Source organism: Gossypium hirsutum, chromosome D01 (assembly GCF_007990345.1).
Source record: "Gossypium hirsutum isolate 1008001.06 chromosome D01, Gossypium_hirsutum_v2.1, whole genome shotgun sequence".
NCBI classification, from domain to species: Eukaryota; Viridiplantae; Streptophyta; class Magnoliopsida; order Malvales; family Malvaceae; genus Gossypium; species Gossypium hirsutum.
Window position 1 is genome coordinate 15,866,054 of NC_053437.1, and position 14,899 is coordinate 15,880,952.

The 14,899-nt window shown below is 32.3% G+C and overlaps 2 protein-coding genes and 1 long non-coding RNA gene across 3 annotated transcripts; 1 reads left to right on the forward strand and 2 right to left on the reverse strand.

Moving 5' to 3' along the window:
* The first annotated feature begins 4,254 nt into the window (after positions 1 to 4,254).
* Positions 4,255 to 5,195, forward strand: LOC121213870 (uncharacterized). Its single transcript, XR_005909354.1, has 2 exons — positions 4,255 to 4,314; positions 4,392 to 5,195. It is a non-coding gene; the product is annotated as an uncharacterized lncRNA (long non-coding RNA).
* A 2,805-nt stretch (positions 5,196 to 8,000) lies between these two features.
* LOC107921712 (uncharacterized) lies at positions 8,001 to 9,003 on the reverse strand. The gene is made up of 2 exons (XM_016851535.1): positions 8,671 to 9,003; positions 8,001 to 8,540 (listed from the first exon to the last, which is right to left on the reverse strand). Exons 1-2 carry the CDS (start codon positions 9,001 to 9,003, stop codon positions 8,001 to 8,003), a joined length of 873 nt encoding a protein of 290 aa, XP_016707024.1.
* A 4,146-nt stretch (positions 9,004 to 13,149) lies between these two features.
* On the reverse strand, positions 13,150 to 14,759 carry LOC121213868 (transport and Golgi organization 2 homolog). Its single transcript, XM_041087130.1, has 5 exons — positions 14,452 to 14,759; positions 14,184 to 14,373; positions 13,874 to 14,080; positions 13,589 to 13,780; positions 13,150 to 13,473 (listed from the first exon to the last, which is right to left on the reverse strand). Exons 1-5 carry the CDS (start codon positions 14,532 to 14,534, stop codon positions 13,339 to 13,341), a joined length of 807 nt encoding a protein of 268 aa, XP_040943064.1. The 5' UTR covers positions 14,535 to 14,759; the 3' UTR covers positions 13,150 to 13,338.
* Positions 14,760 to 14,899: the final 140 nt, after the last annotated feature.

The window sequence follows — 14,899 nt, forward strand, 5'->3', positions numbered from 1 at the left end:
AGAATGTCAAGAAATTGCAGTACCATCATACGTGAAAACATAACCAGTTTCTGATCGAGCATTGTAAGGATCAGGCAAGTACCCTGCATCTGCAAAACCAACCAATTCTTTTTTGGGTAGGTTAGGGAAAAATAAACTCTTATCTCTTGTACCTTGAAGATAACGAAAAACATGCTTAACCCTATTCCAATGTCTTCGGGTTGGAAAAGATCTAAATCTTACTAATAAGTTGATAGAAAATGATATATCAGGTCGTGTATGACTAGCAAGATACATCAATGCACCAATAACACTTAAATATGATACTTCAAGACCAAGAAAATCTTCATTATTTTCTCGAGGATAGAAAGAGTCTTTATTTACATTAAGTGACCTAACAACCATTAAGGTGTTCAACGGATGCGTGTTATGCATGTAAAATCTTCTTAGCACTTTTTCTACATGTATTGTTTGATGCACAATGATACCATTCTTTAAGCACTCAACTTGTAACCCTAGACAAAATTTTGTCTCTTCAAGGTCTTTCATTTCAAATTATTTCTTTAAGCACTCCATTATCACTAAAATCTCTTCAGGGAGTCCTAATGATATTTAAATAATCAATATACACAACAATTATAACAAATCATGATCCAAACCTCTTTATAAGAATGCATGGGGAAATGGGATCATTATTTAGCCTTCCCTCAATAAGTACTCACTAAGGCATTATACCACATGCGCCCACATTGTTTCAATCCATAAAAGGATCTATTTAATTTGATTGAGTAATGTTTTGGAGAACACGAATTAGCTGTTTTTGACAGTTTAAAACCTTCTAAGAGTTTCATGTAAATGTTATTATCAAGTGGGCCATATAAATAGGCTGTCACTACATCCATTAGGCGTAAATTAAACCCTTATCTTATTGCCAAACTAATCAAGAACCTAACAGTATGTTTTGTTGGCATGAATAGCCTTTCCATTCCTTGCCTATTCCCGCGCTACAGTAATTACAGCCCTATTCCACCGTTTGGTTCAGCGTTTACTAATTCGGGGGTTTTGCTATTACACCCTTATTCTCTCAGCAGCTGTAATAGGTATTCAGGGGTTTTAGCTTGGAATAGCTATTCACCGTTTTCTTCTTCACATTTTGAGACCAAAATAGCCTGCCTTTTTCTCCCCAAAAATTTCTCATCGATTTTATATCCCCAAATCAAGCCAAATCAATTCGCCTTCATCTTCTTCCAGCCAAAGGTATGTTTTCACATTTTCTTACAGTTCTCGGGTAAGAACTCATTTTGTTTAGGGCTTCACCATTCTTCCGCTTCTTGCAGCGACTGAGAAACAGTAGTGGGAAGGGAGGTAATCTTTTTCTACCCTCATCAAGCTTCATCCTCTCCGACGTTTCCCTTCCATTGATTGCAGAAGTAATCTTTTTACTTCTTTTCTTCATTGATTTTTCCTTCTTACGTGTAAACAAAGTCTATTTTATTTTCCTTTATTTTTTGCTCTTTCGATGTGGCTCAACTTCTTTTGACATGAAATTTTTAGATATTTTCATTTTATCGTTTGAGTTTTGGGGCATTTCATTGTTAGCTTCTTCTTTTTTTTTTTTAAACTTGTTTGTTTAGATTCTTTAGTTGGAGCTAAGTATTTAGCATTTGCATGAACTTAGAGCTAAAATAAGTTTTTCTTTATATAAGAAATAAGCAAGTAAACTGCTACAATGACAATATATTTTACTATCATTTAACAAAAATTGAACTATTTAGGGCTCAAACCGTACAAAGAGCTAAGTTAACACAATGGAAACCGATTCCTTAATCTGCATAAGCAAAAAATTGAACTGATTCCTTTGTTTACATATAAAGTAGATGTTGGCACTAAGCAGTCTAAGCAATTAGCAACATGAAAGTAATAAGAACTTTGGTTTTCAAGTGGTTAAATTGCCATTGTCGGTTCCTCATCTCAATTGAAAGCCATTCTTTGAATTTGGCAAAGCTCTTACACTGCTTGCCAAACTTGTTTGGTTACCCCGCTAGTGAAGAAAAGATGGCTTTTGGTTTCATTTTCTTGCTTACAAAAAGAGCAAACTTCATCATTGTGGTATTCCCCAGAAATGATCGTTTGTTGATAGTCTGTCCTTAATCGCCATCCAAGAAATAATAGTACCTAAGAACATTGTACTGAAACCAGATTAACCTATTCCAAGCTACCTTATTTGCCCTGTAGGTCTAAGAGCACTCCATATAGCAGCAGTAGAGTAGGCTTTAGCAAAAAAAAAACTTGAACTTTGCAAATGTTGAAAAGGCATTTAGAGTGGACTGTTGCTTGAAATTCAGCTTAAATGTCTTGAGTTTGAACTTCCGAGAAAAAGGTTTATGAGCTAGGGATTGGGGTTAACTTCCTTTCTATAAACCACCTTTGTATAAACCAAACACAATGAGATTTTATATGTAGTATAATGTTAACATTTAATTTCTTAAGTATGGGCAAATTTGTTGAACATTTAGACCCCTTATTTTGAATTGGTGTAGCAGTAGGAATCTGTGCTAATTGTTACCCGAGTATATTTAAAGTGCTCGTGTTCAATATTCTATTCCCAATACATATTTTGCCATGGGGGTATGATTCTACAAATATATAGAAGAGCTTAGAAAAAACTAGGCACAACTATGTTGAACACGTACCTCTATCTTATATTCATCTGGGTCCAAGTAACATAGGTAAGAGTAAAATCTTCTACTATTTATAACCTGTGTGTGTTGCTGGTGATATGTGCTACTCATTCTAGGTTCTTAATTCTCAATTACACTGCTTTCCCACTCCCCCTTTTTAGAATGGAAAAAGTGCAGTAATCAAATTTATTCGTTTGTTAGTACATTTCATCAACCATAATCATATCACAAAAGCTGCATTGGCATTGTTGTTAATCGATTATCGTGCCATCTATTAGATATGGGTATGTGTTTGACATGGGTATGCTCAATTTTACTAAAGTTTTATCATATATTTGGAGGATATATCCCATCCCCATGTCCAAATTTGTATCAGGCATGAATACTTTAGGAAAAATTAAGAGTCTAAGTAACATGGGTCTTATTAATTTGATCTGGGTACAATTTATTTGTTTTGTCTTTGGAACAATATTAAAGTCTTTCATTTACATTGTTGCATGCATTTCTCGAGCTTCACATCATCATTCTGTTAAATCCCCAAGAATCACATTCTGTGACCAACTATTTTTCCTTGTTTCAACTTCAGCTTTGTCTCACTCTTTTGTCTCACATTCTGTGTTTTGTTACGTCCAGTCTAAACTAATTTTGACCTAATAGTATTATTAGGTTTTGGTTTTTGCAAAACAAAGTTTTAGCCCCTTTATTGACAAGGAATGTGAAACAGCTGAATCTCTAAAGTAAAGGTTTACTTGAGAAACATAGAGATTTAAGCAGTTTAAGAATGTAATTGGTATGGAATGATTTTGACTGACCAACACGGTATACAAATTTCATCAAGTCATATTTGGTTCCCTTGTTACTCCTCTTTAGGCTTCCATATACATCAATTTATTGACATTTCATTTGGTGTGTCTCTAGCTTTTGAATTTTTTCTCCTACTTCTGCCTGTCCAATCTGGAGAACAACACATATCTTTACTGATTAGTATGAATCACCAACAAGGCATATACCTTTCATACCAACGTCGGTTATGACAAGCCTCCTTATGGCCGAATATGCATCCTATATGTATCTAGTTTGTGAAACTTTGGTGGTGTTTGAATTATTTTTTGTATTGTACTAAACTTGTTGAATTATAATTTAATTTCTTTTCATTCATCATGTGTTATAATTTTATAAAGTGTTGAGCTTTTGATTCATGATATTGAACTTAATTTTAATTTTATAAAGTGTTTACCTTTTAATTCATGATATTAAACTTAATTTTAATTTTTTTTCTTAAGATAATTATGTCAGATGTTTTAGAATCAAATGTTTCTTCCCAAACTTCTCGAGGAACCAAAAGGAAATGGGTTCCAGAAGAAGAAGCAGCGTTGGTTTCCTGTATGATGGACTTGCACAATGTTGGAACCTTTAATGTTGATACGGGGTTCAAAGCAGGTTATTTAAACGAGTTGGAAAAATGTTAGAAAAAGCTTTACCCAATGCAATTTTGAAGGCTAGACCTAATATTGAATCGAGGATTAGGGTACTGAAAAGGGATTGGTCAATCGTGTATGACATGCTTAATGGAAAAAACAATAGGGGTTTTGCGTGGGATGACCATAGGCAGCTCGTTGTTGCTGAAGATGTGGTTTGGAACTCTTATTTAAATGTAAGAATTATTTCAAGTCTTTATTATCTTATTTTGACCAAACTTATAACTAATATGAATTCCTCATTTTTATAGAGTCATAAAGAAGCTGGTCAATTCAGACATCGTAGTTTCCCTTACTACGACCAACTTGCTGCCATCTACGCAAAAGATCGAGCTACTGGGAAAGATGCTCAAACAGCTGCTGATGTTATTGAAGAAATAAATGTTGAGGATGTAGCTACTACAGATATTAATGAAGAAAGAAACGATTTCTATGGATGCGAAGCTGATGTCTCTTTGGATGACATGGATGTTTTTACTACAGAACCGCAACCAGATAGAAACCAAGGGGGTTCCACATCTTCAAAGAAGAAAAAAAAGAATTTTGATGCAGGTGATCATATTTTTTCTTCATTTCATGATGCTGCCACTTTATTGGCAGAAAACATGTGGGCCATTGGCGAACAAATCAGTAGGAGTATTACCTCCAATGTGGTAGTTCAACAAAAGTTAGAAGAATTCTAGATCATCCAAGAAAAAGCTATAAATTTATATCCAACCTTATGTGAAATAGAATGTTTAACTGTGGATGAGCGCTATCGAGCATTGAGTAAAATTCCAGATCATCCAACGCAAATGCTCATTTTCTTTAGTTTACCTTCTGATGTGCGGTTGGAATGGGTCAGAAGATTTCTTGCTGACCATTAAAAATCATGGTTCTGTTGATGATATTTTGGTAACTTTTTCTGTTTGTAATATTTGGGATGGTATGTCATTACAATGTTCTAACTTGTTTCTGTTGTAAAACTGTATAACATATGTATTATGACATAGAATTTCATGTAACCTTTTGTTAATATATGAATATTATGTTTATGCAAAATATAATTCTCAAGTTATTTATTACTTAAAATATATGTGATATTGTAGAATAATTAAATTATTTATTTCACTAATGATATTTTAGCACATTAAATATGTATTGCAGTTTAAAAATAATAAAGTAGATTATATATAATTTTTATATTATTATATATTATGATTTTAGTAAATTCATATAAGAATATATTAAGAATTTCATTAAATTATATTTTTCTAAAAATTATATTTAATAATAATTATGTTAAAATATGATTAAATTATTTATTATTTATATTAATAATTTTATTAAAATTTAATAACAATAACAATAATCATCAACCTAAAAAAATTTTTGCTAAGGGTATTCTAGTTATTTTAGTTTTTTTTCCTTATGCTATTACAACATCATTTCATTCAACCAAACATAAGAATACTATTATAGTTCTATTCCATCCCATTCAACTAAACAATTGAATTACTATTACAGCTCTATTCCATTACAGCAAACCAAACGTGCCCTAAAAGTAGTTGCATCCACCACATGAGAGTATGTCTCTTCATAATCAATATTAGGTCTTTGTAAAAATCCTTGTGCAACCAAACACCATTTATATATATCACAATTTATCCTTTTTCATTTCTCTTTCTCACAAAAACCCATTTATATCCCACAGGTTACACCTTCAGGTGTACGAACTACATGTCCGAATACATCTCTCTTCGCAAGAGATTTTAACTTTACTTCAATTGCTTCTTTCCATTTTGGTCAATCATCTCTTTGTCTACATTCTTCGATTGACATTGGTTCCTGATCCACATTACCATTCAAAATATCTAGTGCTACATTGCATGTAAATATGTCATTGACGTCGATTTGATTTCGGTTCCACTTAATTCTTGACATGACATAATTTGTTGAGATCTATTCATTATCAGGTACTTGAGATTTTTCTTGAACTTCAGTCATGTCTAAAATCTCTTCTGGAGACCCTTTTAAAGTTATTGCTTCCTCAATCTGACCATTATCTGTTTTTGCTCCTTTTCTTTTTCAAGGATTCTTATCTCTGGAATCGACTGGCCTACCACGCTTCAAACATGTTTTAGAATCACTAGCAACTAGAGTTTGTCCTTTAGGGACAAAAATTTTGATTGAAGCATTTACAGTTGGTATATGTGATTTTGTCACTTTTTTTGGATCAGTAAATGCGTCTAGCAATTGATTTGCTAAACCTTGTAAATTAATTATCCTTTGAACCTCCAGTTCACATTGTTGCGTACGATGATCAAGATGAGACAATGATAATTCATTCCAATCTATTTCTTTTTCCAGCTGTTTATTTTTTACCCCTAACATTGGAAAAACTGATTCATTAAAATGACAGTCAGCAAATTGAGCCGTAAATAAATTCCCCATTGATGGCTTGAGATATTTAATTATTGTTGGGGATTCATATCCAACATATATTCTTAACCTCCTTTGAGGACTCATCTTAGAGCGTTGTGGTGGAGCAATAGAAATATATACAATACATCCAAAAATTCTCAGATGGGAAATATTTGGTTCCTGATCAAAAACCATTTGTAATGGAGAGAGAACTTATGATAACTTGTTGGCCTAACTTGAATTAGTGATTTTGCATGTAGTATGACATGTCCCCAAGAAGAAATTAGAAGTTTTGGCTTCATAAGTAATGGTGTCACAATCAATTGAATACGTTTGATTAATGATTTAGCAAGACAGTTTTGTGTATGAACATGTGCTACAGGATGTTCAACATTTATTCCAATAGACATACAAAAATCATTGAAAGCTTGGGAAGTAAATTCACCTGCATTGTCAAGACAAATTGTCTTGATAGGAAAATCTGGAAAATGTGCTCGTAATTTGATCAATTGAGCAAGTAACATTGCAAATGCTAGGTTGCGAGTTGATAACAAGGATGCATGCGACCATCTAGTCGAACCATCGAGTAAAACCATAAAATATCTAATTGGTCCACATATATCTCTTTGTATCTGTTCGAGAAAAGTGATAGATTCATAATTTATCTTGGTTGGTGATGACCGAATGATTAATTTGCATTAATTTTTCTTGAAAGTAAGCATCACATGAAAAAATATTAGCTTGAAGAATCTGTTGGCTCTTCAATGAATGTCCACATGAATTTTCAATAATTTTTTGCTTTATAATTGAATTGGGATGACCTAATTGATCATGCCAAATAATAAAGTCATCAGTAAACTTCTGATTTATTATAGCATATGCTTCAATTGTACTAATTCTCGTGTAATACAAACTGAAGGAGAGTGCAGACAATTTCACCAAAATATTTTTATTTCCTTGGATTATACTCGTAATTTAAAGATATTCATCATTCCCTTCACTTATTATCTTAATATGATATCCACTATGGCGAATATCTTTAAAACTCAACAAATTTCTTTGAGACTTAGGAGAGTATAACGCATCATTAATTTGAAACTTAGTTCCTTTAGGCGACAATATATTTGCTCTTTCGGAGCCTTTTATGATTTTGGTACTACCAGATATAGTACTCACACTAGCTTTTTGTGTTGTCAAATGAGAAAAAATATTTTTTATTCTTAAGTATTGTATGAGTAGTTGCATTGCCTACTAAGTGTAAGTCTTCACCATATATCACTAATTGAATTTGAGAAGTATTCATATTCTTTAAAGAAAACAAATAAATGTCACATAGATTTTCAAAATATATAAAATTTTCATAAATAATTTAAAACATAATATAATAATCATGCTGTTAATAACATAACAAACTTGCATAAAATTTATTCTTTAAAACTATAATAATAAAATTAAAAGATCAATTATTCCCTTCAGGGGTGGTGAAGAAATCAACAACTTTCAAATGAGTTGTACCAATGATACCATAATCATATTTGCCATTCTCACAAACAAAATTTGTCTCTATTTTCTTTCCTTTGTCCTTCAATGATTGTTGATATAGTTCCACAAGATGCTTTGGTGTATGACAGGTACGAGACCAATGGTTTTTACCTTCACAATGATAACATAAACTTTTCATTTTCCCAGTTGTATTTTTATCATTTTTTTCATCCTTATGATCCCACTTCTGGTGGGTATTCCTAAAATGACCGCCTCGTTCATGTCCACGTCCTTGACCGCGACCACGGTCACGGCCGCGGCCATGTCCTCGACCACAACTACTAGTGTGGCCTTTATCCTTTCCGTTATATGATGTTGCATTCGCTTCAGAGAATGGAGTAGAGCCAATTGAACGTGACTCGTGATTTTTCATTAACAGTTCATTATTTTGCTCAGCAACAAGAAGACAAGATATTAACTCAAAATATTTCTTAAAACATTTTTCACGATATTGTGTCTGCGGGACAACATTATTTGCGTGAAATGTGGAGTATGTTTTTTTCTAACATATCCTCATTAGTTATTTTCTCTCCACATAATTTCAATTGTGAAGTGATTCTAAACATAGTTAAGTTATATTCACTCACAAATTTAAAATCTTGTAATCTTAAATGCAACCAATCATAGTGAGCTCTAGGAAGTATTATGGTTTTCTGGTGGTCATATCTTTCTTTTAGACCATTCCGAAGGACAAGTGGATCTTTAACATTCAAAGATTCAGTCTTTAGTCCCTCATGGAGGTGATGGCAAAGAAATATCATAGCTTTGGCATTATCTTGACTAGATGCTTCATTTCCTTCATTAATAGCTTCACCAAGGCCTTTTGCATCTAAGTGTATTTCAACATCTAACATCCAAGATAAATAGTTTTTTCTAGTAATATCAAGAGCCACAAATTCAAGTTTTGTATGGTTCGACATTGATGATATAACTACAATAGAAATTTAATATAAATATAAGTAGTTCCTTAACAAACTTTGAAGCAAACATAAGTAATCCATTAACAAAACTTTCAAGCATAACATAACAGGAAGAAAATAATCAAATAATCATTACATTTTAGTCATAAAATAAATTACAAGTAATTTGACTATGTTAGAAGTTTTTAACAAATTACGGGATTAGTGGAACCCTTAAAAAGTTGAAAAAAATTATAAACGTAAGTAATTTTATCATGATGGACATCATGATAAAATGTATTACATACCTTGGTCCAAGCTAACGAAAAATAAAAGGCTCTTGGATTAATTTAAGAACTTGTGCTAATAACGTATTATAAACAAAAATAATAGATAAAAGATGGATATGAGAATATAATGATTTCTATTGCATTCTATATTTTTCATCATATTTACAAGTAGCATACTTCTCTATTTATATAGGGAGATTAGACTCTTCATATTCTAATACATAAATAGGAAAGGGGTTACAAGAAGATGAAAGGTTAAAGGTTAAAGAAGATGAAATGTGGAAGATTAAGGGAGATGAAAAGTGAAAGGTTGAACATCCACTTAATAGCATTCATAACAAGCAAGCATATGTTTTAAATGTTTATATTTAATGTACATATAATGTAGGAGGATATGGGTTCGAATGCATTAAAGCGCATTATCTTCCTATTTATGGGTTGGGGAGGGACTATGGGTAGTTCTAGGCATTGTGTTAAAAAAATAAAGCAAATATGATCAGAACCTATAATGAGATTGTTAAAAAAAAGGAAGTGATCAGAACCTATAATGAGATTGCTAAAAAAAGAGTAAGTGAATCATATTAAGATAAATCATCCATAAAGACCTACTCATCCCTTTTTGGATTAAAGAAAACCCTATAAAATTTCTTGAAATCTATTTACTAACTATTTATTTTATTAATTTCCTCTAATTTTTAATTATAAAAATTTAAAAATTATATTGTAGCACTATAAAATTAAATTACATATGGATCTATATTGTTGATGGCTTCGAGTTATTTGATTCTTATGGATTTAAAAATTATATTGTAGCACTATAAAAATGCACTGCAAGTGAAATGATTATAACTTGGGTTAGGTGTGAGGGCTCTATTAGGCTCATTGAAGTGTAATGCCTAAACTTGTTAACATCTTTCACATGGGCTTGTCATAATGGATTTGAGATTTTAAGTCCACGAATAAAATTGGACTCTTCTAATTCATCCTCGCTCCGTATTGAACTCCAAAGCCCATGGTCTTGAAGCTTCAACTCTTCTTCTCAAAATTTCTTCGTGATAAAGTCTTGAACGAATAAGTTGAGTTTTGACTTCAACTACTTGGTTTTGGGTCTCGTAATTGGGCCTTGAGGGAAACTAAGCCCATTTCCATCATGGACATTTAATTGGATCAGATTGCTCTATCAATAATAGTAAGTACAAATATACGATTGACGGAGATAATATAATATGTGTAATTAGATTAAAATATATAAAATACACTAAAATAAAGTTTTGGTTGAGTGGTCAAGTAAAAATATAAAATTTACGTAAATTTTCGGCTTTCCATCGTGGACTATGTTCTCCTCTGTACGGTTCACAACATATTATGTCCTCTTGTGTACGATACTTTTGTCAAATGTAAGATGGGTGACATGGACTGATGACGATGCGGGAATAGGGTCGCATTGTGAGCTCCGCAAACTTTGTGTTGGGCTCATCTATTCCTAATCCTAGATTATTAGATTTTCACTAAAATATGTAGGTATTGGCAAGGAACCTATCCTCTGCCACTCATCTTGTAGAAGTTCATGTTGGACGTGCATTATGTTTTGGTTCGGGGGGTCATCCCACGTTTTCATTATTTCGCGGGTCATTTCTACGTTTCCCTCCACTTTCATGTAATTGGTTGTTTTGATGGGAAACCACCATTAAAATAATAACTAGCTTAAGGTCCATAAGCATCGAAAAATAAAAAAAAAAAATTTTTTCCATCTAGTGAGATTTTCGAGTGCTTAGAAGACTTTGACGGTTTTTAATTTTCGTATGGCTAAATTCAACGACCTTGTTGGTGGTTTGACGTGCTCAACAATGGTATAACAATATTTAGATTTTGGCATTTGATTCAGACAATGACTGGAGGTATTTATGTTCGATTTTTTCCGCTGCAATATAAAGTTGGAGTACCTTTTTATCCCTTAGTTTTTTTTATTAAATCTTGAAATAATAAAATATATTTAGACAAAAGAGAACCGAATATGACCATTTTATTTAAGTTAAATCTAAAAAAGAAAGTTTTAATTTCGTTCATATAAAAGAAAACTATATTCAGCGATAAAAAAATACTTCTGATTCTTTTCAATTTCGAAATTGAGTAAATTTTGACTATCAATATTTGCCCAATGCCATGATATGTGTCTTAACTTGTGTTTTAAACAATTCTTTTAATTACTTTAATTATTAATTAACAAAAGCTGAAAAGATTATTTATTTACTTTATTTGTCAAAATTTGATCCTCGTACTTTATAAGAACTAAAAAATTAATCCAATTATTAATACACACATGAATTTGAACTGTTAATTTTGCAAATTTATTGTATATAAATTGTTAAACTATTAGTTTTTTTTAATTAATTTATTAAGTTGTTGGTTTCCTAGTGTGTTAACGAGTTGGACTAATTTTTCAATTTCTTTAAGTGTGAAGATTGAGTTTTGACAAATCAAAATTGAAGAATTAATTTAACAATTTTCATAAAATAGATGGATGAAATTTAGAAATAAAATTTTTTAATTTCATGACTAATTATTTTAAGCAATTTCCGCTTTATTTTCATTCAGTTTTCAGTAATTTTGATTTTCATTTTTTTCTTATTCACCCAAAATAACAGTTGTATGATTAAAAGTTTCATATCTTTTTTCATTCAACTATAAATAGATATGATTTATTTTCTAATTAACTTTTAACTCGATTGACATCAATATTGTTGTCAGTATAAGAGGTCGTGGGTTTGAGTGCGCTAAAATATGTTATCCTATTATTTAAGGGCTAAGGAGGGGTTATGAGTAGTTATAGGTACGGTCTAGAAAAAAAAACAAATATTAAAATATCTTATATTGAAAAATAAATAAAGCATTATTTTGGGGCTTATTAAATTAGTCACAGCTCACAATTCTTTGGCACAACCAATTTTGAGGCATTCTATTTAGAAAATGTAATGGCCTCAAACGCGGCGTATGAGCTACTCCTACTGCTACCTGCACCATCGTGTTAAGTCATACTTTTTATCATTTTACATAAAAATCTTTTACCTTTTTTGTTAGACACAATAATTTTGCCATAGAATATATACATTGTATTAATTATCAAGAGAAGAGTATTCATTTGTACTACCCCAATATTTACATAATTTTACATATTTTATAATTTCTTCTTTTATTAATTTTTTCAATGATTTAATAGTTAAATTTATCAATATAATTATATTTTTTATACATATAATCTCTATTATTATCTATATGTGTAAGGGTTGAAAGTTTTTTTTTTACATAAAATAAATAGTTAGAAACTTTAATTTACTCTAAACCTTTGATCTTACGTGAATTGAACATGAAATATATGACGGTTCAATTTTTAAAATATTAATTGTAGAAAAAATTATGAAATATGTAAAACCATATTAGTTTTACATTGCTGTAAGTAGATCCCTGCACTATATATATACTAAGATTATAGGACAGTCATGCTGGAAACTTGAACCTTACGGCTTGCTTGAGAGCGTGGTTGAGTTGCTAAGCAAAGTAAAAGAATGTTGGATCCGCTACATATATGTTGTTAGTGGTATATGATCTTGGATAATAATCCTGGTAAAGAGGTTTGTAAGGAGGTAGAGATGGCAGGGTTTTAATTGCTTAAAAACATGCCTTAATACAATTCCCACAACTTGATTTGTTGAGAAAGAAATGAGGTAGGTTTTCAAGACAGCACACAAATTTGGAGGTAGGTTTGTAAGCTATATCATTTGTGCTTGGAACCTCACATACCTCAGCACATGTAGTTTTCTTTTGGCTGATTCTTGGGTTTTCGAATTGAATGCAATTAGCAAAGAGGATGACAGAGTCGTACCCTGCAAAATGTTACATTTCTTATTTTTCTTCCATTGTTTTATTGGATTTTGCATTATTAGGCAGACCGGGATACATCATACATCACTCCTTTGGTACAATTAGTATAAACTTAAAATGCTTATAACATTCGCAAATCTATAAATAACTTGAGTAGTAAAATCCCTTGCTGTGACATGGATTCAATCTACTTGAGCTTCTGGATATGATAATTGACGGTTCTCTCAAACCACACACCCTTTTCTAGATACTTGTCATAAAAGCTAACTTCCCCACCAGCACCTACGGTCATTGCTGCAGTACTCCTTGTTCCATAAAGCCCCTGTATTCCAGAAAATAGATGGATATGTAAGTTGAAACAACCACAATTTTTATTGGCTTCAACATTGTTCTACATAAATTTTAGTAGGAGGATGGTTTAGAACTTGGAATTTTACCAGTGGGGTGTCCATTTCAACAAATATGGAGCTAAGGTTGAACTCCATGTCGAGAGCACATATGCCAGGTAACTTACTTTTATCAGCTTTCACTTTATCTTTCATAAGTTTCTCAACCATTTCTTTCACGTTTACTTCATTTTTACCGTATCTATTGAGCATCTGTTTGAAGCCTTTACCTAGCCGCTGAGCCTGCACAATGGGAGTGGATGAATAAATTCTCCAGCGTCCATCTGCCTTTGGGCATAACTTTATAGGAATATAACACGACACAAGTTACTGTACCTTATGCCAGGGAGAGTCAAGCTTGGCATTTGAAAGAACATGAAGCCCCGGAGAAACCTGTTGAATGTTAATGGGTTCCCCCTTTGGCCTGTTCGAGATGTAAACCATTGATTTGGAAGGAATATCAGCCACTATGAGGTTAAATCCATTGTACTGATGAGCATCGGTGGCCAGTTGCTCCGCAAATTCCATGGGGCTCTTTGTGCTCTGTATCAACAACAGCGTGTTTACTTTTAATGAATGACCACCGTTTTTGATAGGTGATCTGGCTTCAACCCAAAAAAAAAAAAAGGCATATAGATTTATTTACCTCCAGGAAAAGAAGTGGAAGATCACCGCGGGTCTTGGCGTCGGGACGGGGATGAAGCTCCAAGACATTGGTGAGAAAAGCAACTCTGCCTTGTCTTGAACAAGCCAACCATGTCCCTCCTGCTACTTCATCTCTTCCTCCTAATATCTCACAACCATCAACATCCCACCATGCAAGTGCCTTCGTAGGCCTTCAATTCCACCCATATATATTAATAAGATAAATATATTTTCAAGAGAAGAATAATTGACGTGAAATGGAAACATACCTGTTGTGGTATTCATCTCTGTTTTGTAAAAGCAGAAGAGGGTAGAGTGGATGAGCTTGCCAAATGAAAGCAGCAATACACATGGTTAGACAATTCTATTCAATTGTTTAAACTCTAGAATGATAGAAGAAAAGAGAAGGTAATCAGAGAAAAAATGTTGTAGTAGATGCATGCACTTTGCTTAGATATAAGTCAGTGTTGGACCGACTATATACTACAAAATTAATTACCCAAGTTTCTAATCATTATTATCTGTTCTTTTTACTGCTACTTGTACATTGTAGTGGTTTAAGACAAGTGGATATACCCCAACAATGCTTGCGCTTGTTGTGATGATAACAAATATAGCCTTCAATTTCTATGGATATAACATAGGTTTTTAACATGCTTATCCTAAACTATGTAAGTGAAAATGGTGAAGATTTTGAGCAAACTCTCATCCATTACC

Coding starts and splice junctions, on each gene's coding strand:
- LOC107921712 (XM_016851535.1), bottom strand. CDS start 9,003: ATGTCGAACCATACAAAACTTGAATTTGTGGCTCTTGATATTACTAGA. Junction 8,541..8,670: donor GATTACAAGATTTTAAATTT/GTGAGTGAATAT, acceptor GTTGTCCCGCAG/ACACAATATCGTGAAAAATG.
- LOC121213868 (XM_041087130.1), bottom strand. CDS start 14,534: ATGTGTATTGCTGCTTTCATTTGGCAAGCTCATCCACTCTACCCTCTT. Junction 14,081..14,183: donor TTCCACTTCTTTTCCTGGAG/GTAAATAAATCT, acceptor TTGTTGATACAG/AGCACAAAGAGCCCCATGGA. Junction 13,781..13,873: donor TTGACTCTCCCTGGCATAAG/GTACAGTAACTT, acceptor CCCATTGTGCAG/GCTCAGCGGCTAGGTAAAGG.